We start from the raw sequence: 21,712 nt of genomic DNA, 5'->3' as shown, positions 1-21,712 counted from the left end.
ACTTCTGTGCATTGAAATATTTTCAGGTTTTAATGAGTTCTCCTAAGAAACACACTGCTACTCCCACATACCTGCAGCTCTGGTCTCAGACCCGGACCTTCTCCTGTGTTATTTTGTATATATGCCATGGAAAAAGCACTGTCACGCTGAAGTCACCATCCAGGCATGGCAGTGACTGGCACATGGGGAGGAAGTGAGCTGCTGCCTTGGGTGATGATGAGTCTGATCACTCTCATTTGCATTTTTCACAAGAAATCTGCTCTTGGGTGGGAAATTGCAGTCTCAGAGTGAATTACAGATGATGCAGTTATTTATCTGTGCTGACTTTTCTCATGACTACATGTGATACACTACTCAGTTGTTCTTCCATGGTGTTTTGCAAAGGAGTACTCTACCTTCCTTTCAATCATGTAGACAGTAAATGAATGCTTGTACTTGGAAATTAGAAATAATGAAGCTCTAAGCTCCTGGATGGGCTCACAGAGACACAGGCTTTGCTGGCAATTTTCAAATAAATCCCCTGCAGCAATTTTTTTTTCTTCCCTCCTCTTTGGAAAACTACAGAGCATGAACAGCTTTAATAATCATTTCAAAAATAAAGGAAGGGCACTTAGGGTGACATTCCCTGGCTGGTGCCCAGTGATGGTTCTGTCCCATTTACCCATAATGAGGAAAAAGATGAGGCCTCTCCTCCTCTGCCCTGCTCTTGCTGTCCACAGGCATTTCCACAGGTGATGAAGAGGAGTTGGAGGCTTTGGCTTCTCTGACTTAGAGTTTTGGTCACTTTGCACAGAGCCTCTTGGGGAAATATTATTTCATTAAATCCTCCAGGGCTGCAGCCAGCCAGCCAGCCTGCCTCCTGTTGTGCTGCTGGAGAAAATCAGAGTTCTGCAGCTCTGTTGCACTGGCTGCTCCCTGCAGGTGACTGACTGGCCCAACATAAAGCTCAGGTGTTAAATTGTGAACTGAACTGCTTGTAAAACAGCTGCCTTACTCACCCTGCTGCTCCAGGGCATGCAATAGCATCCTGCCTTATCGTGGAGACTGCTTTTGATCAGGCTGGTCCAATTAAGCTCAGATGACAGCAGAAGTGTGGCCTGCGAGAGGCAGCATGTCCAGAGCTCCCTGCAATGGCCTGGGAGGCGGCAGCAGCTGAGAGGCTGAGCAGTCTGGAGCTCTCCTGTGCTCTCCTGGAGCTCTCTGTGCACTCTGCTGCTCTCCTGGAGCTCTCTGTGCTGCATCACCTCCAGCTCAGCTTGGACTGCTGGCCATGCCTGCTGTCTGTCTGTCTTAGTGGAGAGGCTGCTCCTCCCTGAAGATATTCCCTGTGAGTGGGAGTGATGGGGTCCTTGGCTTTTCCCAGCTGTGTACTGCATCCAGCACTGGCCATGATATGATTGACTGTAGAGGAAAATGTCCTCACATGGTCACCTCACCCTTAACAGTATGTATGTTAGGCCTGTCAGCCTTTAACAAAATAGCACTAAACCATTTAACTTGGATTCAGGAACTAAGCAGTTCATCCTTCCTTCAGGCAAGCCCTTCTTCATCAGAGCCTCATGAGCTCTCCCTCAGCCTCAGGCAGGAGCTTACTGACATTCACCTTGCTGGCATCCATTTTTAAGGTGTCTCAGGTGGGGCTGTCTGTCCCTGTGGCTTTTAATGAAGCAGTTACTTTCATTCATTGGGTTTTTTCTCCATGATGAGAAGTTACTCTGAAAAGACAACCCTCCCTCCCACTAGCAATTGAATCCCATGAGCAGCAGAATGTGTCAGGGTGTGTGATCTCACCTCTGCCCTGTGTCATTGGAGACCTCTGCACTGCCACGTGCCTGGTGCTGTGCAGATTCTGCATCACAGCAGCCCAGTCCCAATTCCAGCTGCTAAAGCTCTGAGTGCTGGGGAGTGGAACTGAGGTGCAGGAAAACTTTTCTTGAATAACTTATCAACATGATGTGGGGTCAGTGAAATCAAGTGCAGCCTAATATGATTCTTTCCCCTGGACTTTGCTTAACAAATGCAGATGACAATGCAGAGATTGCAAGGCTGTCCTCTCAGAGTAAACTGAATCCCACTTGCTTTTCACTGGTGTCTCCCTTGCCATGGAGCAGCTGGACTCAACATGGCAGAGCTGCTGTGGTCCTTTGTGTGAACTTCTTGAAGCTGGTAAATTCCTGGAGAGTCTGGACACTTCACCACTGCAAAGTTTATAGGGTTGGTTGTGTGTTCCCTTCCATGGGGCACTCAGTTGTGCTGACCCTGTCCTTGAAGTGGTTGTGAAAAGAATAAACACATTAACAAAGGTAAAATTAATATTATAGGTAACAAGATCATGTCTCTTGGTCACCTGGGCAGGGTGTGTCAGGCCTGATGACCCCATGCTTGATCCAGAGACCTGGTGCATGGAGGTGGCCTCTTAGTATGTTATAACAGCTAAATATGATTAGTAATTAGCATCCTTAAGCAGATTCAGGGTGGGTATGGTGGGATGATCTGGCATAGTTTTCCTTCTGGTGTTTCATGGCAGTGTATTTGCACTTCTCTAACTTTGTGGCTTTCACATGTTAATGATGTGTGGATGACAGTTTTAATCTTCAGAAAGAAGCAGCTCTTCCTCTGAATCACTTTGTAAGGAAATGAATAGCAGTCATGGTTCCCATGTTTCAGTGGCATGCCACTTAAAATCTGGAATACCTAACACCTTTCCCAAAATGAACCACAACTGGGATCAAGGTGCACACCAATATATAAATAATATAGCAACAGTATATGAGCAATCACGGGTGTGGCTTCCATGTATGATTCAGACAAAATAATGAGCTCTGTGGATGAAAATAGGCATTTGGGTGGGGATTATGCAAGGCCTGAATTACGATGCAGGATGGGTGGGGGTAACACCTCTTTCAGTTTACAAATGCTAATCACAAGCTCAGCAGCCAGAAATTTCTGCAGTGCTATTTAACGAATATTAATAAGTATAATTAAACGTTGTGTGCTGGATTTTCAGTGCCAGGAAGCTGTGTGAAACAGAACATTTGCTGTATGTTTTCAGTTTTAAATGAATACAAACTGTTCTGAAAGGCAAGCTGACAGGAAATGGAAAGATTAGCCTACTTTACAAACAAAAGTTTACCCTAGGAACATTGAGTACACCCAAAGAAAATCAATAGGTTACCTAACTGCAGAGTGCCTACAAGCAGATAAAATGAGGGTTTACCTTCATCCCCAATTTCCTTCTTGACATAATCCAGTGAGTATGTATTTAACATACAGCTTGTAATATTAAAAGTGTTTATAAGGGCCACAGTCTGTAATCATGAGTTTGAAGGCTGGGAATTCCACCATGACTGATCTGGCCATCATCTTAACCCTGAATTCTTGACAAGACTTGGTTTGAACACCATCAGCCACTACTCTGTTGTAGTAACTGCCCTTGCAAAATTGGTGTCTTTGCCCTGGACTAGAAGGATACTTTATTTTTTCATGTCAAACTTAACAATTCACTCACACTGTTTAAAAACAAAACCTGCTCCTGTGCAGCAGGAGCACATGTGATGTTGTTGGGTGCTCTTGTGCAGTTTCAGGATGGCAGTAATTGTGCCTGCTGCAGTCTGGGAGTGAATGGAAAACTCTTAATGACAGCAACAACAATCAGTCCATTTAAATGACTGCAGATTTTAATGATGTTGTCAATCAGCATACTTCCGAATCAGGTTTACTTTCTGGTTTATCTCTTGTGATGCAAAGGAAGCTGATGATCAGCTACAGCTCTGTGTTATTTACTGACTTAATCTGTTTAACAGCAAGTTAATATGGTGAAGTTAAGCTAATGGGTTTTTCTAGTCACTTAGTACTACCATAGCCTCTTCTTTTCAGGAAAAAGTGAGGCAAACATCCTTTCCTTTAGTTACAGCCAGACTCAGCTCCTCTGGGTTGATTTGCCAGTCAGACTCACCAAGTGAAGGGTGTTCTGCAAACAGGGTGAATATGACAGATGCCTTTTGCTGTCAGTTGTTACTCCTCGTGCTTTTGCTTGTGCTATCAGTGGTTTTGAGCCTGGGGGAGAGGGGACCCAGCACCCTCCTCCCATTCTCCCCAGCTTTGCTGCCAGACACATCCCAATGATCCTGTGCTGGGCCCAGCCCTCTGGAGTTTATTACAACCCCTTTGCCCCAGCACAGCTGCTGCCCCCTGACACCAAGGAGTCCTCCCTGCCTGGCTGGGTGGTCCCAACAGGGCTCCTGAGGGGTGGAGGAGATGCTGAGGGCAGGGGAGCAGTGTGGGCAACCTTCTCCTTCAGTCAGGGGGCTCTGAGCAGAACTGCCCTGCTTTAACACAAATTCCTGGACCCTCCAAACCTCAGTTTATCAAGTTGTAACTGCTTTGAAGTGTGATTATTCCAGTCAAATCTAGCTCTAAGAGGAAAGCTGTCAGGCCTTGCTCAAGTGAGTCCAAACTCTAAATATTCAAACATGTGATCAGGCTGTTGCAAAAGCATGTTGTGTCCTGACAAGTCTTATCATGTGCCAGGGGATGAGCAGAGAAATGTCTTCTGGCCAGAACTTGCAGAGCTTCCCCCACAGCTCTACAGCCTTAATTACTCACTTGGAAAATTAAATAGGTTTTGGATCGTGCAGACTGATTCCCAAAGCACAGGAATCTGGTGTATAAGTGCAAGGCTTCCACCTGCTTTTCAGTGACCCCTTCACAAAAAGAACCACTGAATTGTGGACCAAGTCCTCAGTGAGATCTGTTTACTAGAGAATTTTAAAGATAAAACAGTGAAATTTTACACTGTAAGACTTGTAAGATACTTTCCTTGCCTGTAAGATACTTTCCTTGCACTCAAGAGGCATTTGAGCTCTGTAACCTGTTTGAATGTCTTGCTCACAGCCAAGCAAATCCTTGCTTAACTTCTGAAATGTTAACTTCTTAACATTGTGCTGTAATTCAGCTGACACAGCTCACAATAGGAAAGCCAACATCACTAGAGTGATTTTTTTTTTTTTTTTTTTTTAACACTCAGGGCCAAGTGGCCAGTACCAATACCCTCAGAAAAGGAGTATGCAATTCTTATTTTCCTAGAAAAACACATGGAGGTTAGGTCAAGTCTTAAATGTTTAAGGAATTTCAGAAAAGGTTATGTAAGACCATTCAAAAGTGTAAGTTTTATAATGGTTTCGAGTTTTTCAGCACTATAAATATGATAATAGCTTGTACACAGAAGCAGCTCAAGTGAAAAACCTTCTGCTGCTACATGAGCTGTTCTTAGGGCACCTCTACTGCTAACAGAAGTGAAATATGTGCTGGAATGCAGGGCTGGAGGTACTGTAACAAACACCCTATTTTATACCAGATGTGTTTAAGGTAAAAATGTGGAGTACCAGGAATGGAGTTGGCACCCAGAGGCAAAAGCCAGGAGAGATTTGTAGGGCATTACTTGGGTTTGGAGGAGTTCTACTGGAATGACAAGTACTGAGCCTGTGCCAGCTCTAACAGTCTGGGAGGCAGAGCTGCAGCCTGGCAGTGTAAATCTGTGTGCTGCAGCACTGATGGTGGAACTGAGAGTTTACAATGTTTTGGGGCCCGAGAGTTACAGCCTTCCCCTTAAATATAATCAGTTTTAAGCATAGATTTTGCCCTTTCATCTTATAAAAACCCAGGGGGTGGAGGGAAAGCAGAGCTTTCAGTGGGCTGAATATGAACTGAAAGCCTGGCACAGGATTAGGTAACTTGTTTATGTTTTGGAACCTATCATCTGCATGGGCTCTTAGTGCTGTGGCACAGCAGGAGGAGTTCAAGCACCTTCCTGAATAAATCTCAGCAACTCTCCAAGGTGTAAGAGACAGGGATTGGGCATTACTGAAAAACTGCATCTGACATTTGTCACATCCAGTACAATTCCAAGGCTGGTACCCTGGTTTACTCTGAAATAAACCCACTGCCAGACCAAGGCAAGAGTTTGCCTGCACACACAGCCAGAGGATCCAAGTTGTGTGATGCTTTCTATCTTCAGTAACCTCATCCATGGCCTGCATACTGTGGGGTGAGATATGCTTGCTTTGTGATAAATATTCACAATTTCTTCCCCCTTTTAACCATGCTGGTTTTTAGCAGGTAAGGAATTGAAGACAGGAACACTTCTGCCCTTTCCTTTCTGTACAATGGTGGCTAATTTACTATAGGTGACTCTAGAAAAAACCAAAATCATTAATAATGTTAGGCCAGATAACTTAATCTTACAGAATTTAGTTGTTTTATTATCAGCACAAAACTATAGACACCATGCTACCAGTTAGTAGGGTGAAATTAAAATTAATGGTGTGCAATGTGAGTTATTGAACACTTCTGCAGAAAAATTAAATGCAAGCTGAATTCAACATCTGTTGCACATTTAACATTACTAACTTTGAACTTTCCAGTAAATGCAGAACTAAAATGGAATTGCATGCACTATTCAATAAAACAAAAAACCAAAATGTATCATAAATAAGTATTTTATAACTTTATTAAACTCAAGACATGACAATATTCAAAATACAAAGTGAATTATTTTTTATTCAATACTGTACACGATGCAGAAATATCAGTGCATTTCTATAGCATGTATTTCACCTTCATTTAGTTTGTACTAAAACAAATAAAAAGTAAGCTTAAAATAGCTCACACATCTCATTCAGCAGTTTAAACTGTAAACACCTTGTTTACTTCTGTCAGGAGGAACACATTCATCTTCTGCACCCCTGTTAATGAGCACCCCTTCTCTTGTGCTTATCTGTGAGACGATAAATGTAACCAAACTGAGCACAAGGAACTGCCAGGGTGGCACCTCAGTGAACTTCAGTGAATGGCTGAGGCACAGTGAGGAAAAACAGCAAAAGCAGCATCTGAAGCAGCAAGAGATGGGACTGACACTGTTCATAAATGGAATCTTGTTTTTTCCTCATACCCTCCTCCTCCTCCTCCCCTAAAATACTGAACAGAACCCAGAACACAAGGCCAGCTTGTGCTGTGTTTCTGTATTTAATACAGTCATCATTTCAGACTCTAGGTGAGCACGTGGTTGTTACTGCCTACCTAACAGCAGCCCTGTGGCTGCTCAGGACACATTCACACATTTCTAGGATCCAGCAGGAAAAGAGCAGCAGCAGAGGCTTAGCAATAGCTGGTCCAGGTCTCTTCTAGGAAAAACTGCAAAATTGAGCCAAGTGTGTCTAGCAACTGAATTCACAAAATCTAACTCACTTTAAAAATCTATTAGCATCAAATTAATTTGTAAGATAGATTAATCTTTCAAAATGCACTTCCAATATGCCTGCCAAGTCTTGAAGTGGGTATCTTATCTTGCATTTACCTTATCAGACATATCCTAGTAAAAGAGGACAGTCTGTTCTCAGTAGAATTACTGTGTAAAAGGAATTTTGGAAAATAGCTATTACAAAAACTGTACTGCATTACTTGGTCTGTTGTTTGCTTTATAAGTGACTCTTAAGCAAGGATTGATTTTTAAATTTTTTTTAAAATAATCTTGACTACCAAACATGTTCATCTAGGTAGCATACAACTGGCCAACTGTGACTACTATCCCTCCATGTTTCTGTGGAATCTTAGTAGGTTTTCAGCTTACATACCAAGACAAGAAAAGTCTTAAGAAACATATCGAATATATGCAGCATAAGAGGACTTTACCATCCACTTTTCAGTTCTCAGAGGACAAACTGCTCCTACTTCATTATCTGTAAGAACTTTGTAACATGATAAAGTTCAGCTCCATCCCAAGCAATTGAGCTGAGCCTGTGCTCCCAGGCACTAAGGGGAAACCACGTAGGACAGGTGTTTTCTTTTCAGGGGACCACCCATGTCCATTCTGGGCTTTGAGTCCAGCTTTATTGGGGCTGAGGTGGCTGTGCAGTCACCAGACCAGGACTGAACCTCAGTGTTAGAGCTCCTCTCCTCTGCTTCTCTGAAGAATTTCTCATACTTGTCCAAATAGGGAGGTCTCTCTGGTAGCAGATAGTAGTGCGTTGAACTGGCCTTCTTACCATTTTCAATAATTGGAAGAATGCAAGGGACCCTGTTGGAAGATCCTTCACTGTTTTGTCTTTGTAGAGCTTTGCTGCTGACATATTTAGGATCAGGTGCAAAGCTCTGGGTGGGGGGCATGACCCCATTGAGGTATGATGGGAGGCTTTTGGGGCTGGGGGTGCGGGAATTGCTGCGGGACAAAGGCTCTCGAGGGGGCACTTTGGGGGGTCTGTCTTCATCACTGTATGCACTGGAAGCAACTTCTGCTGACCACCTCCTGTAGTCTGGCTTGAGAGCCCGTGGGGGAATGGGAACCCTCGGTGGAATCTCTGGTTTATCTTCATCAGAAGTTGGAGATGACCTGTTGAAGTGTCCAGTTAGTCTCACTATGGGTTTGTTGAGAGATCCAGCTGGCCCAGAGTGGGACCTTCGCAGGCGCCGATGCAGCTGCTGGGGGGGAGGATAAATACTGGATATGTACACATTGAGGCTTTGTGTGGGGTTGGCTTCTTCTGCTTTTGGTCCTGCTGGAGAATCAAAATACGCATAATTGATTTGTCCACAGCCCCTAAAGCTCCGCCGGCTTGGAGCACTGGATTTGAAAGGAGGAAGTTCATAATCTTCTAACAAAAAGTCAGTGTCTGAGCTAGTCAGGAATTCCACCTCTTTGTCAACCTCATCTGGAGCAAAGTCTTCAGATATGGGCAGAGGGGGCAGTGGCCTGCAGCTGCGGTCATTAGAAGATGCAGACAGAAATGGAATTGGTCCAGTTTTTATTGGCATGTGAGGAGGGGTTTCTTCAGAAACACAGCCCATGGTCAGTGAGAGTTTACTGAAGCCAGGAACGAGGTGGTCGTCATACCTTGAAATTGGCTGTTCAATTTTGGGACTCACAGGAGGTGGACTGGATTTCTGAGATGGGACTTGGATGCAACTTCCAGCAACGTGGTCATTCATGGAAGGCTGGTTGGAAGAGTGCCCTAAAAAAGTGAGAAATTCTTAGAGATGCTTTTCTAAGTAATACTCCAACACACAACTCTGTCACTGCATATTTAATTCCTTCTAATGCAACAGTGAGTAATGTCTGCTTAATGTCTTGAAGTAGTGAAATGCAGGTATTGCAGATCACATCTGGCTGTGGATTTTCATTAGTAGTGAAATGCAGGTATTGCAGATCACATCTGGTCGTGGATTTATGCATTAGTAGTGAAATGCAGGTATTGCAGATCATGTCTGATTGTGGATTTATGCATTAGTTAAGATAGTAGCAGATTATCTTATTGTTTTAGACCAGTGCTCTAGTTAAATGAGGTAGTTCAAGAGACCCCAAGCATAAGCAAGAGACCTACAAAGATCCCAGCATAAGACTACAATGAGTAATTTTTTTACCAAATATTTTTTCCATCAAAAGTGTAATGGCAACTCAGAGGCCTCCTAAGTACAAAGTGAATGGGAGGGGACTGGAAAACACTTGGATGCTTCCAAGTGCTGTCTCTACCCAGACTCACATGGATTTATGTGTAAGTGCAATCACAAAACCATGTGGAATGGTGGCTATAAGGATAATCATAAAGGTGGTTATCTACATGAACATGCATTGCACATATGGGTGCATATGAATGTATTAGAAAGACAAGCAAATACAACAGAAGATTCAAAAAAGTTAAAGCCAGAAAAAAAGACCACAAAAACGATCCAGGAGTTTTTCTGCTTTGCATTAGGCAGTCATTATTATCTAAAGCAACCTCTGCTAGGCTGCACATGATATTGAAATCACACAGCGTGATGAGAAAAGAAACAAGAACAAGCCATGGCTGGACTCGATGGCGTTGTTCGAAGTGCTGTCGGTTCCTGGAGCTGCCAGCAGGGAGCAGGCCCAGCCCAGAGCGGCGCCCGCAGGGTTTGCACAAATCCCCGACACTTCCCCGGCTCGGTCACACCGGGACTTACCCATGGATGGCAAATGTTGCTCGGTTGATGAGTTTAAATTATATGTCACTGCTATAGGCTCCACATTGAAGAAAGTACTAAAAAAAAAGGAAAAAAAAAAGCCTTCACTGTAAATGAACCATAGGTCTGTACTGGCACAAGTATTCGTAACAGTCATTTCATAGACTTAAAGATAAATTTTAGCCTCACTCACTTTTCAAATCCACTGTGGGTGCCCCAGCAGGTTTTCAGGCTGCCCATGCCTTGACTGGTGTGCAGAAATCCGGTTTTTAAGGGGACTCTCATCTCCTGAGCAGCAACTCCTGCAGTTGACATGGTGCAGTGCTCTCTGAGGATGTCTCACAACCCTTGATATTCAGGACTTGGCAGGTTTCCTGCAGTTTTCATTCCCTTCAAGAGGGAGAACACAAATGTCAGAAATGCAAACCTGATGTTGTTCCATGTCTCCTGTGAAATTTCAGCATTCAAGGAATTAAATAGCTCTGTAGAAAGGCCTCCCATCCTAATACTTGCCAACTGGAAAACTTGACCAAGCTTCTTGTTTTGACTCTGATTGCAAAAATAAAGTACAAAACAGGTAAGTTCTCTTAAAGAACTACATAGAAAAAAAGGAAAAATATGTTAAGGTACTGATATATGGCAGTTGTGTATCCCAGAACTTCAGTTCTTGTACATAAACTAGTAGTTACTCATGCAAAAAAACTTTTTTTAAAAAAGTTTTCTAGAATAATCTAACCTTCCAGTAGCTGCCTTCAGTTGTATCTTTCTGCTAGAGATTTTAGCTTCCAGTGTAACCAGCACGTAACTGCTGTTAAGTATTATCTTCCACAACCTTTGCTCTGACAGAATTATTGACTGCTTGAATTAGAATTCTAAAACTTCTTTTACATAAAACACTAACTATTTTTAATTAACTTAAACATTAAGATACTTTAAAACAGCCTCAAGTCTTCTGGATATTTCAAACAAATTGGAAATCTAGTGATTTGAAATGATCTCAGCTCACACTGCTGTGCTGCATTCAAATCTATTTTGAACGTGTTAAGAATGCTTTATCTGGTCCATTTATGGCAGAAAAATTATGTTGGCAATTGCTTTATATTGAGTAAGTAATCAGTCTACTGAACAAATTGACTCACAGGACTTTGTTTAGAAAATTCATCAGGGAGGGGAAGGGGAAATGTAAAATTAGTCAGCATTCTGAAGGCAGGAGAAAATTAAGTCCAAGACTATAAAAAAATCTTCTCTGGGTCTCTGCCTCATCTACACAAATATCCTACATTCAGCATGTGCAATATGGTCTGTTTAAAAAAACATACAGAAAACCTACCAAACCAAACCCCACACAAACAAGTTTAATTTGTATCTCGCTTGAGAATCAATACTACGAACTTATAATATTAATGTGAATTTGTCCATATCCCACCACCAAAAGAATTCCATCTAAAGAAAAGTCAACCAACAACTGAGGGCTGGCTGTATCAGGGCTCAGCAAACAAGGCAAGAAAATCCCTTCACAGAGTGGTACTGCAGGAAAATGTGGTACAGACACAGGCAGGAGCTTATGCTCGTGGTAAATCTGCCCAAAACCAGAGATTCTATGCAGATGGGTAATCTTCCTTTTCCTTTAGCAGAAAATATCCATTACACTGGTCTGCAATGTGAGGGATGGGCAAACTCCTAAGCAGGACTAAGGACAGTAAACCAGGTGCCTGAGGGTTAGTTTGCAATCCAGCATCACTATTTGCAATTTCTAAACAATTGTTTGAGAAAGAACAACTCTGCTGTGCTCTTTCAGTTTTGAATTGGTGCAATATTGATCATTTCTTAAGAAAACAGTGGCTTCTATACTTTGTAGTAACTTCTGTATTTCTGTCTAATCTCATTCTCTTCAGGAGTGTGATGGTTTTCTCAATCCTGACTGTCTGCATCAACAGAAGTGGGGTTGTTTTACTCACTGCCAGATACCCAATGTATTTTAGGCAGGCATTTCAGAATAACTCCAGCCAGGAGACTTTAACAGAAGTGAAGCAGTGTTCTGTGTACTGCAGCACAGCCCTGCTTCATTCAGCCCTCCTGGTTCTACTAAAGACCATCCTCTTCACATAACCTCCTTATAAATCTAGCTTAACCCTGGAAATTTTTGCATAACACAGTTCAGTTAGACCCTTCCCACTAACAGGAACTGCAGATATTTCATAGCAAAATGAAATAAAACCACAGAGCCCTGGGAAGCAATAACACAATCCTGTAAGTGCAAGTAGAACCACTCTCTTCAGGGATAGAGATACCCATTTGTCAAAATGACTTCAGCATTTATTAATGACTTAAGCATACAATACACATATAGCACCAATTCTAAAATTACTTCATATCAACATAATTTCCAAATAAAACCTCCCTCTTCTCAGGTCACACTGTATTGAACAGTGATTTGTTTTTTTTGTGCCTCACAGATCCTATCCTATTAGCAACAAATCAACAAAAGAAAGAAAATTAATTAAGAGAGCTTAAGACTAATGCCTGCTATCCATTTCAATATTTCTGAAGTCAAATGCAAGTCACAAGGTAAAAAACCTCTGGTATAGAACACTGATTAGTCAGCAAATGATTGTACTCCACCTCAGTGTGTGTACAGGATCTGACAGGACCATGAGACATTGATTATGATATAAAAACGAGGGGGGGAACGAGTGCTGGAGTTTGGGAGCACAGGTACCGTGCTGGCTCTGATAACACAGCCCTGGCAGGGCTTGTTAAGCCCAACCTCCAGCAAATCCCACGCCTAAACCACTGCTGGTAATTACTGTGTCAGCTTTCTGAATGCTGTCTAAATCTCAGCTCTCAAGACTGATGGTTGCACAATCACCTCTCTGAAATCTCTCTGGAATGCTAAGCTCAACATCTGAAACAGACTTAAATATTTACATCCCCTAAGAAAAGGTGATTTTCACTTGTTTCAGTCTTTATTTTTTGAAAAATAAAGCACAATTTATATAGCCATAAAGCTTGCTTCATTCATCAATGAGCTCTTTGGGAATTCACAGGTGATTTGACATTTCAGAGAGTTGTGAAACTGTCCTCTGTGCCTTAAGCTAGGATATCAAGAGAGGCAGTGCTTTCACTAAACCACCTAGGTACTTCTTCAGTCGAGTCTAGGGAAATGGTGCTTGTATTTTAAAACGTGCATAAGCTTGTTTGAATACAGTATTTTAAGAGGAGACATGAGAACAACAATTGAATACAAAGTTTATATTTTGGACAGCATGCTCTTACTAAAGCTGAGTAGTATATATTATATTCTAGGAATTGGTATTAAAACAAATTACAAAATTCAGCCATGAAGATGTAAACATCAACAGTTTTCACTGTTAACTGCTGTCCCAATTCTGCCTCCTTAAAAGTTTAAGGATCTAAACTTAGCCATAAATAACATCAAACTCTATTTCCTAAAGAAAATGGACCCTGCACAGTAATGAAGCTTTCCTGATCTCCCATTTCTGTGCTGCTCATTTGCACAGAATGGGCTTTCAGTTCTCTGCCTGTCTGACCTACTTATGCAGTTTATGGCATTTGGGAAGATTGAAGCACTGTTGAAGATGGCACAGTTTGTGTTATTCCAGAGGAACAGAGTACAAACTAAAAGTATGGCTGGTGATTTCTACAGGGCATTTACAAGCCAAGGCAATGGAAGATTTGCTGGTGCTTTAGGAAGCTGTGCCACCCTTCCCTGTAAGGCAAGGGAACAGAGCAAAGGAGGTGCTGGGATTAACAAATATCAATAACAGCAATTATTGGGGAAGAGATTGATTTTTAAAGCTTTTTTTTATATAGCCAAATAAACCTTCAGACTTCAACAGGATGGCAATGTGTAAGCCAAAAATAGTCAAATGTATCCATAAATAGTAGCATATCTACACAGTGAGAACTGTGGACAGATTTTTGTGGTAAGCGGAATTACAGCAAATACCCCAAATATAGTTTTCATACAGATATATATTAACAAATACCTGTGTTATAACAACAGTAACCCTCTGTTTAGAAACTAAGCAGCATTTGCATATGTATTTAGCCCAACCTATTGCCTATCACTGATCACACACACAATCTTATTCCTCTGTTCCTGTTCTCCCAGCCCCAGTGCAACCAAGTATTTGAGGCAAGTTAAGTTCATAACAAAGAAAACCTTTCTGCTATGCACAGTAGACCAAAGCATGCTCCAGAATGTTTCATTTAATGGCTATGGGATACAGAAACTTGCTGTACAGATTTCTGAATGCCTGGACAAACTTTAGACAGGTTTTATAAAGGCAGCACTCTTGACAAGGAGCTTATACAATTCTTGTAAGAAATGGGAAAGAGGGAAAGGGAAAAATAAGACCTGCTTGCCCCTCTGGGAGGGGAAGAAACGTGTCTACCTTAAATTCACAACCTATTTTTGCTCACCTTGCCACCACATTATCTTTAACAAATCTCAGAAGCAATTCACAGGAGGAGGGGCACATTTTTGCACTACAAGTCATCCACTCCAGCTAGCTGTTCCTTATTTGACAATGTGATGTAATTTCCTTTTTCTCCTCTGACTTTCTATTTAATGTCAGTACCTGAGATAGAGCCACCCCTTTTAATATTTAATTATTTAGACCTCCAAGTATTGGACTTTAAAAACCTAAGTGCTGTTAATATACTTTCTGGAACTCCAAATACTTGTAAAAAATATTCAAAATTCTGTTTCTCTAGTTCTTATCCCTCAAGTACTTCTGTCTTTGCAGCTAGATGAAGTCTGAGTGACCAACACTTAGCAGAAACAGGCTCATGACAAAGTCAGTCTAAATCTTTTCACTTAATAAATAATTAGATCTTTACTATGCACCAAACCTCCACAGTGCAGTTCAGTATTCCTGAGTCACAGACCAAAGCATGCTCAGATACAGGCCTCAGAATGTATTTCCATTTATAGGAATTATATTCTTTACAGTTATTGTATAAATGAATTACATTCTTAACTTTGAGATATTTTTCTACACATTCTACCAACCAGAAAAGGACCACTTTGTGGTAAAGAATTATAGACTAGGATCACTAAACAGTCAAATCATGAGTGCTTGCAAATAAAATTAATCCTATGGGTACACAACAGACAAATCAACTCAACAGCAGACAAACTCTGTATTTAGATTGTAACAGTCAGCTACTGGAATATATTCAAAGAACCACAGTTCATCAAGGAGTTTGAGTTCAGTTAAAATTTGGGCTACCATTTCACAGTCCTACACAGCAAATGGGAGTAACCTTTAAATTGCCAGTAGAAAACTAATAATTAAATAGCAAGGCAATTGCCTTGCCTCTGCTTGTCAGATTTCAGATGCATGCTTAAGGTATGGTACTTCACCCTCCTGAAAATTTTAATGTGAATATAGACAGCTTACATTCAGGAAATAAAAATTCCTTTCTAGCTGACTCAGACTCATAACCATAGTGTTAGACACACTGTGATAAGTTTTAATTCTCTTTTCTACTACAGAGAACTGGAGCTGTATTTCTCTGAAATCAGTCCTGTACTGCAGAGCATGGCAGACACAGGGCTTCACCAAGAACATGTGCCCACCAACTCAACAGGTAGGTTTCTATTAAAAAAAAAATCAGAAAATTATGCCATATTGATAGATTACTAAGGAATGACAGCTAAGCTTGTGCATAAAGTACATTGAGTAGTTTAACAGATTATAAGTGCAATTCACAAATGCATTTGTGATGCAGAGGCATCATTCACCTGCCATTCCAGTACAACAAAGATTCAGGTATTCCCAAAATGACCAAAGACACCTTGTCCCCAGAGCCTTTCCCATCCAGCTAATCTGTAACGAGGTACTGTTATCTTTGGATCAAGTACAATATGTTTTTTGCTTATTCAGAATAATCAGCACAGGGCCCTTGGTCAGTGACAGGAGAGCACTGAAGCCTCCCTGGAGTCCCCAGCTCGCTCTGCTGTCAATGCTGAATTCAGGATACAGCGATGTCTCCAGATTTAACCACCACAGACTGGCTATTTTAGAAAATCGAGCATAAGTGCGTAATGAGGTATTAAGTCACAAAGAAATGTTTATTCTAAATTAAGCCAGCCTAAATTAGAGTGCGAAGCGCAGAGCCTGAGCCCACAGTGCGGTCTCTTGTTTACTCACAGGAGCAGCTCGGAAGGAGGGAGAGAGCCCTGATACTGTTTCGGCTCAGGCACAAAACGCGTGGCACGCCACGTTGATTTTCAAGAATGTGGCTGCGGGCAGCGCTGAGCCCGGGCGGGTCCCGTCCCCCTCACAGGGACCGCGGCCGCAGCCACCGGGGCCGGTGTCGCCCCGGGATCCCCCGCCAGCCCCGGGGGAGCGGAGCCGCAGCGGCTCCGGCCCTGCTCCCCCCGCCCCCTCAGCGCCGACCGCGCTCCCGGCTCCTCCCGCCGCGCCGCCGGCGCTCACGCCCGCCCGCCGGCGGGGCCGCACCGCCGCTCCGAGCCCCGGGCTCGGCCAACCCCGGCACCGCGGCCCGACCAACTCGCGTGTACCGCCGGATCCGCCGGCCCCCGCTTCCCTCCCGAGCGGCGCGGCCCGGCGCGGCAGGGACGGTGCGGGCCCGAGGCGGGCGGGCAGCCCCGGTGCGGCGGGCGGGCGCGGGGGCCGCCATGGGCGCGGGAGGCGCCGCGGGGCCGTCACTCACTCACCCCGACAGTGTCGCGCAGCTCCGCGCGGCCGCCGGCGCCACACGCATGCGCCGCCCCAGCGCCGGTCACTGCCGCGGCGCGCGCCGGCCGCCGCTCTTATGCAGGGGGGCGGAGCCGCGGGTGGCCCCGCCCCGCTCCGCGCGGCACTTTCGTCACGGGAGGCCTGAAAGGGGCGGGATGCGCGCGCCCGTGAGGGCGGTGAGGCGGTTTCCGGTTCCGCCGGGCGCGGGGGCCGTGGCGCTTCCCGCCGGGGTCCGAGCGCAGGCGGTGCCGCTGCTGCTGCCGCTCCGTGCCCGCCGGCGGGAACGGCCCCCGGGGCGCCCTCGGGGCGGGGCCGCCTCCGCCTTGGCAGCCCCTTCCGCCCCGGCCTGCGGGACCGGCCGCCTCCGGGCTCAGTGAGCGCGGCGTTCGCCAGGCGGGGGGGAAGAACCAGGAGTTCGCGCTCGGCCCCTCACAGCGGCGGGCAGGCAGCGTCCGCCCAGGGATGCTGAGGCGGTGCCGCTCGGTTCTCCAGCGCTCGGCCTCCTGCCCCGTCCCTCTGTTTGCTTTTCCCTGGCTGATCCCTCAGGGCAGCTGCTCCCCGCTTCTCCCGTGCCCGCGTTCCCGTTTCCTGGGGCGGCACTCACTCGTTGTGTGCTCCCCGGTTGTCGCGGTCCTGTCCCGCTGCTGTCAGGGCACCGCACTGCACGTCTGTGCGGGGAATCTCCCTCCGCCTTCCCCGGGCTCCGAGCCGTCCCTGCCGGCAGCAGGGAGCGCTCACTCCCGGCCAGACTCCCGAGCGAGCGGGGCTGGAGCGCGGGGCCCGGCCCGGGGGGAGGCGGCGGCCGCGGCTCCCGGTGCTTTGCCCCCCGGTGCTTCTCTGTCTTCCCCTCCCCGGTGCTTTTCTCCCTCTCTCCCCCTCCCTCGGTGCTTCTTCTCCCCCTGTGCTTCTCTCTCTTTCCCCCTCCTGGCCCTTCTCTCTCTCTCTCCCCTCCGGTGCTTTTCTCTCTCTCCCCCTCCCCCGGTGCTTCTCTCTCCCTTTCCCCCGCCGTGTTTCCCGGTCGGTGCCTCATGATTTTCTCTCGTAAACGGGTCCGAGGTGGGGCCAGCCTATGCCCACGCGTGTTGGTGACCGAGTGTTTTGCAGTCACGGGGAATCCCTGTCCTTTACTATTACCGGAAGGAGAGAAAACCCCAAACCTTTTCACTGTTGTAGGAGTTGGTCTTGTGAATGTCAGTTTTCTTGAAATAGGCATGTTTGTGTTGAAATAAATTTGCCTTTATGTGTAATGATTTGTTTGGCATCTTGAGAAAATATGGGTGGGATCTCACAGATTTGACGGTATTTTGTATCTAGACATAGATTCGTGGTGGTAAATAAACTACAGTGTAAGAAAAGGAGGATTCATGGTGAAAGCTGCTATTTAAAGATTCGAGAGCATTTACAAGTGATGCTGTGCATTACAGCATAAACAATAAGAATCAGGCTTTTGATCGGTTTTGCTCTACCCTGCAATAATTTCTTTGTTGGAGAAAGAAAGACCAGTGTGGGACTCTTGGAACTCACAGCATTGAGAGATGCTGACAATAGGATCCACAAAATGTCTTCTATCTATACTCTTTGAACTGGAATAGTTACTGATATTTTAAGAAAGAAGAATTCTTGATTTCAGTGCATGATGTGATGCATGTCTGCAGTTGACTTCTCCTCTTTTCTCTTTGGGGTTTCTTTTGACCTCTGGTGAAAGTCCCCCCATCCATCCTTGTTCTTAGGGACAATAAGATCTCCTACTTATGTATTTTTATCATAAGATCTGTTGTACTGCTGTTAAAATACAGGGGCTGTGAGGAAAAAGGGCCGGGTTATAACCTAGGAGAGATTTCCAGTGTGAAAAATGATGAAGAGCTCCTCTAAATTTGACTGGACAGGTTATGCAGGTGAGAGAAAGTGAAAAGAATATAGGGGGAAGTAGAAACTATCAAAAGGCAGGAGGGGAGAGAGTGTGGGTTTGTGATTTTGATGAATTGGGGTGCACTTAGCAGAGCCTGCAGGATGTTTGTGTTCTGGACTGTACGTGCTCAGAGGCTGCTTCCAAGTATTTGCTGTACTTCTATTGTTCTGGACTTGAGCACCGTGACTAATTACTTCTGTGGATAAGCTGGCCCTGCAACATGAGTTATCTCAAGTTTAAATTGTCCTGGTTGCATGAGGAGAAAGTAATTTCTTTTTATTTTCCTTTTTTTTTCTCTTTTTATTTTATAAATTCTGCTGTGTTGAAGTACGTACTGACTGATATGCAAACAGCCCTAAGTGTAATGAATGGATACAAAGGACAAACTTGTCTTTGAAATGTTTTTCACAGAATGTTGCCATGACTTGAGTAGGACAAACCCTTGTAGTGCCTCTGTGGTGGCACATGAGGAATAACAGACGTTTGGCTTCTTTGCTTGTTTGTACCTGAGCATCTTTGATCCAGGAAAAGATCTTTCTGGTATTCCGTACAAGTGTTATCCTGTGGTTCTGTACTTCTATCAGCAGGCCTTGTTTTATTTTGTTAGATAATTTTGGAGTTAGTTCACGTCCATGTAATTGTATGGAATTTTTGTCTCTTACTTTTAAATAACTTTACCTGTGGCCTTTGTTCACTAAAACTCCATGCCTTAAATTTCTGATTGTTCTTCTGAATAAAAACATTTAGTAATGGTCTCACTTGCAGCAGTTTCTGTGCTGACTTGAGGACAGAGGAAATTGAATTCTGCAGCAACAGTTACATTCCCATTTCTCTCCCTTCTGTGCAACCACCTCATAGTTCTGTAGGCATGTGTAAACCACATTTTGTAATTTGCTAAGTGCCCTGAGGACTAACTCCTGAGCAGCCTTCAACACCATGGGTCATCAATACTAATAACAACTCTGCTAAAAACAACAGCTCAGTATGATGAGAGGCCTTAAACTTCTCCTGTAGCAGGTTTGGAGATGGAGAGCAGACTTTTCTGTGTTTAATAAATGAAATGTCTGAATTCTGTGGGGAAAAAAATGGTATGGTCTTTCATTCATGATACTACCTTTCATTTGAGGATTCTCTTTGCAGAGAGAATACCAGAGATATTCAATCTCCTTTGATCAGTTGTCCTGTTTGTAGTTTGCTTTGCAGCCTGTACCTTTCCAATGATTTCAGTCCCCTTCATATTTCCTGTTTTCAACACTTAAAATTTTCAGTTGCTCCTTCTGTTTATTTTGAGAATGTCCTAGGGTGACAGGAGAAAGGCATACATGTAAAGCAGCAGCTAGAGAAGCAAAAGGCAAAATCTTTTTAGGAAGATAGAAAATTACAAAAAACTTAATACTGAAAGACAGTGGAAAATAATAGATATGTATTTTAATATAGATAAAGCTCCTGTTAGATAAAGCTCTTTAGATTGTTGTGATTTTTTTAAGCCTCCTTCTATAAACAACTTTGTTTTACAGTAGCTGCTGCTGTATTATTGCTTAATCAAAGTTATTTGTGGTAGATGCTCCTGAGCAGGAAGCTTGGGGTTTTTTTTCCATGCTCTCTGGTAAGCATTGCCTCCTGTCTGGTTGCCTGAAAGGGAATGAGTAGCTTAGACACTTTTCTTTTTGGCCTTGCTAATGACTAGAAAAGGTAATTGTGGTCAGTCATCAGAGAGGAAAAGCTTTCCTGAAGAGAGGTAAACAGAGTGCAAGTTGGATGCTGTGGTGTTCGTTTTTGCATGACTAGTTATGTGAGTGAGGGTGCTGTGGATGCATTTCTGCTGCACCTCCAGAGCTGTTTCTGCAGAGCCAAGATCATGTGTCACAAGTTATTTCAAATGAAGCCTTTCTGAACCCTTTGGTAAGGCATTGCCTGGGATGAGCAAACCTGACAAAATGCAGTGCAGAAGGTGGTTTATGAATCCATCTTTCCATCATGAGAAGTCCTGAATTCTGTCATTATTCAGCAGATTAAAATTCAAGACAATTGCCTCAGCTTGGATGCTGGCTTCCAAAAGAAATGAGTTATCATGTGGCTCTTAGCTCTTTGTTAAAAATCACAGCCTTTGCCTCAAGTAGAAGCAGGATGTGCACAGCAGGAGTTAAACTGTGCAATCCTTGTGTAGCTGCATTTTATCTTATTCAGGTACTTATCTCCTGCTCTGTTCTGTGCTAATCTGCCTGAGTGGATCTGCATATGAACGTTGAGGTTAAGGACTCTGGTGGTACTCTCTGACATGAAAATGTAAACAAACGATGGAGATAAGAAAGTTCTTGGTTATCTGAGTTTTGAACGTGTACCACCCTGAAGTGAGGGAAAGCAACTTAATGTTGCTTTTCATGTTTATTCCAGGGGAAAAAACAATACATGTGGGACACATGAGACTTGCTGCAGAACTGACACGAAGTCAGAGACTGCTGCAGTGGCTGTGAATGATGTGCTGGTGCATGAGTGGATGAACATCTCCCAGATTACAAAGCAGTTAACCTTTATACTTGTATTCCTGCTGCACAGGGCCTGCTGGATGGTGTCCTGTGGTGCTTCCTGTGGAGGGAAGGGGCAGAGACAATGAGTGTAAGGCATTCACAGATCAGCTGTGCAGACTCTCACATAACAAGGGGAAACTACGGTGCAGCTGTACAGACCTGATGCTGAAATTCAGCTTTGAACAGGGGCCATTACTCAGCCTTTGTTTGAATTGTCCCTATACAAGACTTTAAAGCAATTGGATAATGCTAATTTGTCTCTTAAGCCATCTGCAGAAGCCGACACAGATAGCAAATCTTTTATGCTTCAGGCATGTGGAAGTGGTTTGTGATGCAAACATACTATCTAAAAGTGGAAATACAGCATGGCTTTTGTGAGTTCTTGTCTGTGTACCTTGATTACATCTCTGTCTCAATGCTGCAAATACCAGAAGTTTTACTTGCTTCAAAAACTAGTCACAGAAAGCCTGATGAAAGAAAAATCCATTAAGGCTCTAGGGAAAGTGCCTTGTATCAGACTGCTGGGAACTGGGAGGGGAGGTTGCCCACTGCCTTAAACATTTGTT

At 44.0% G+C, this 21,712-nt stretch overlaps 1 protein-coding gene across 4 annotated transcripts; it reads right to left on the bottom strand.

The window, feature by feature from the left end:
* Positions 1-6,491: 6,491 nt before the first annotated feature.
* On the bottom strand, positions 6,492-17,331 carry ERRFI1 (ERBB receptor feedback inhibitor 1). 4 transcript variants are annotated; one of them, XM_054292107.1, is made up of 4 exons: positions 17,314-17,331; positions 10,169-10,365; positions 9,976-10,052; positions 6,492-9,005 (listed from the first exon to the last, which is right to left on the bottom strand). In XM_054292107.1, exons 2-4 carry the CDS (start codon positions 10,288-10,290, stop codon positions 7,810-7,812), a joined length of 1,395 nt encoding a protein of 464 aa, XP_054148082.1. In that variant the 5' UTR covers positions 10,291-10,365; positions 17,314-17,331; the 3' UTR covers positions 6,492-7,809. The 4 variants fall into 4 exon arrangements, with proteins under 4 accessions (XP_054148082.1, XP_054148083.1, XP_054148081.1 ...); XM_054292108.1 differs by lacking the exon at positions 17,314-17,331 and adding an exon at positions 16,532-16,549; XM_054292106.1 differs by lacking the exon at positions 17,314-17,331 and adding an exon at positions 16,158-16,308.
* Positions 17,332-21,712: the final 4,381 nt, after the last annotated feature.

Source organism: Melozone crissalis, unplaced genomic scaffold, assembly GCF_028551555.1.
Source record: "Melozone crissalis strain CALT ecotype California unplaced genomic scaffold, PUWL_Pcris_2 ptg000107l_1, whole genome shotgun sequence".
NCBI classification, from domain to species: domain Eukaryota; kingdom Metazoa; phylum Chordata; class Aves; order Passeriformes; family Passerellidae; genus Melozone; species Melozone crissalis.
This window is presented reverse-complemented; position numbering and strand designations above follow the sequence as displayed.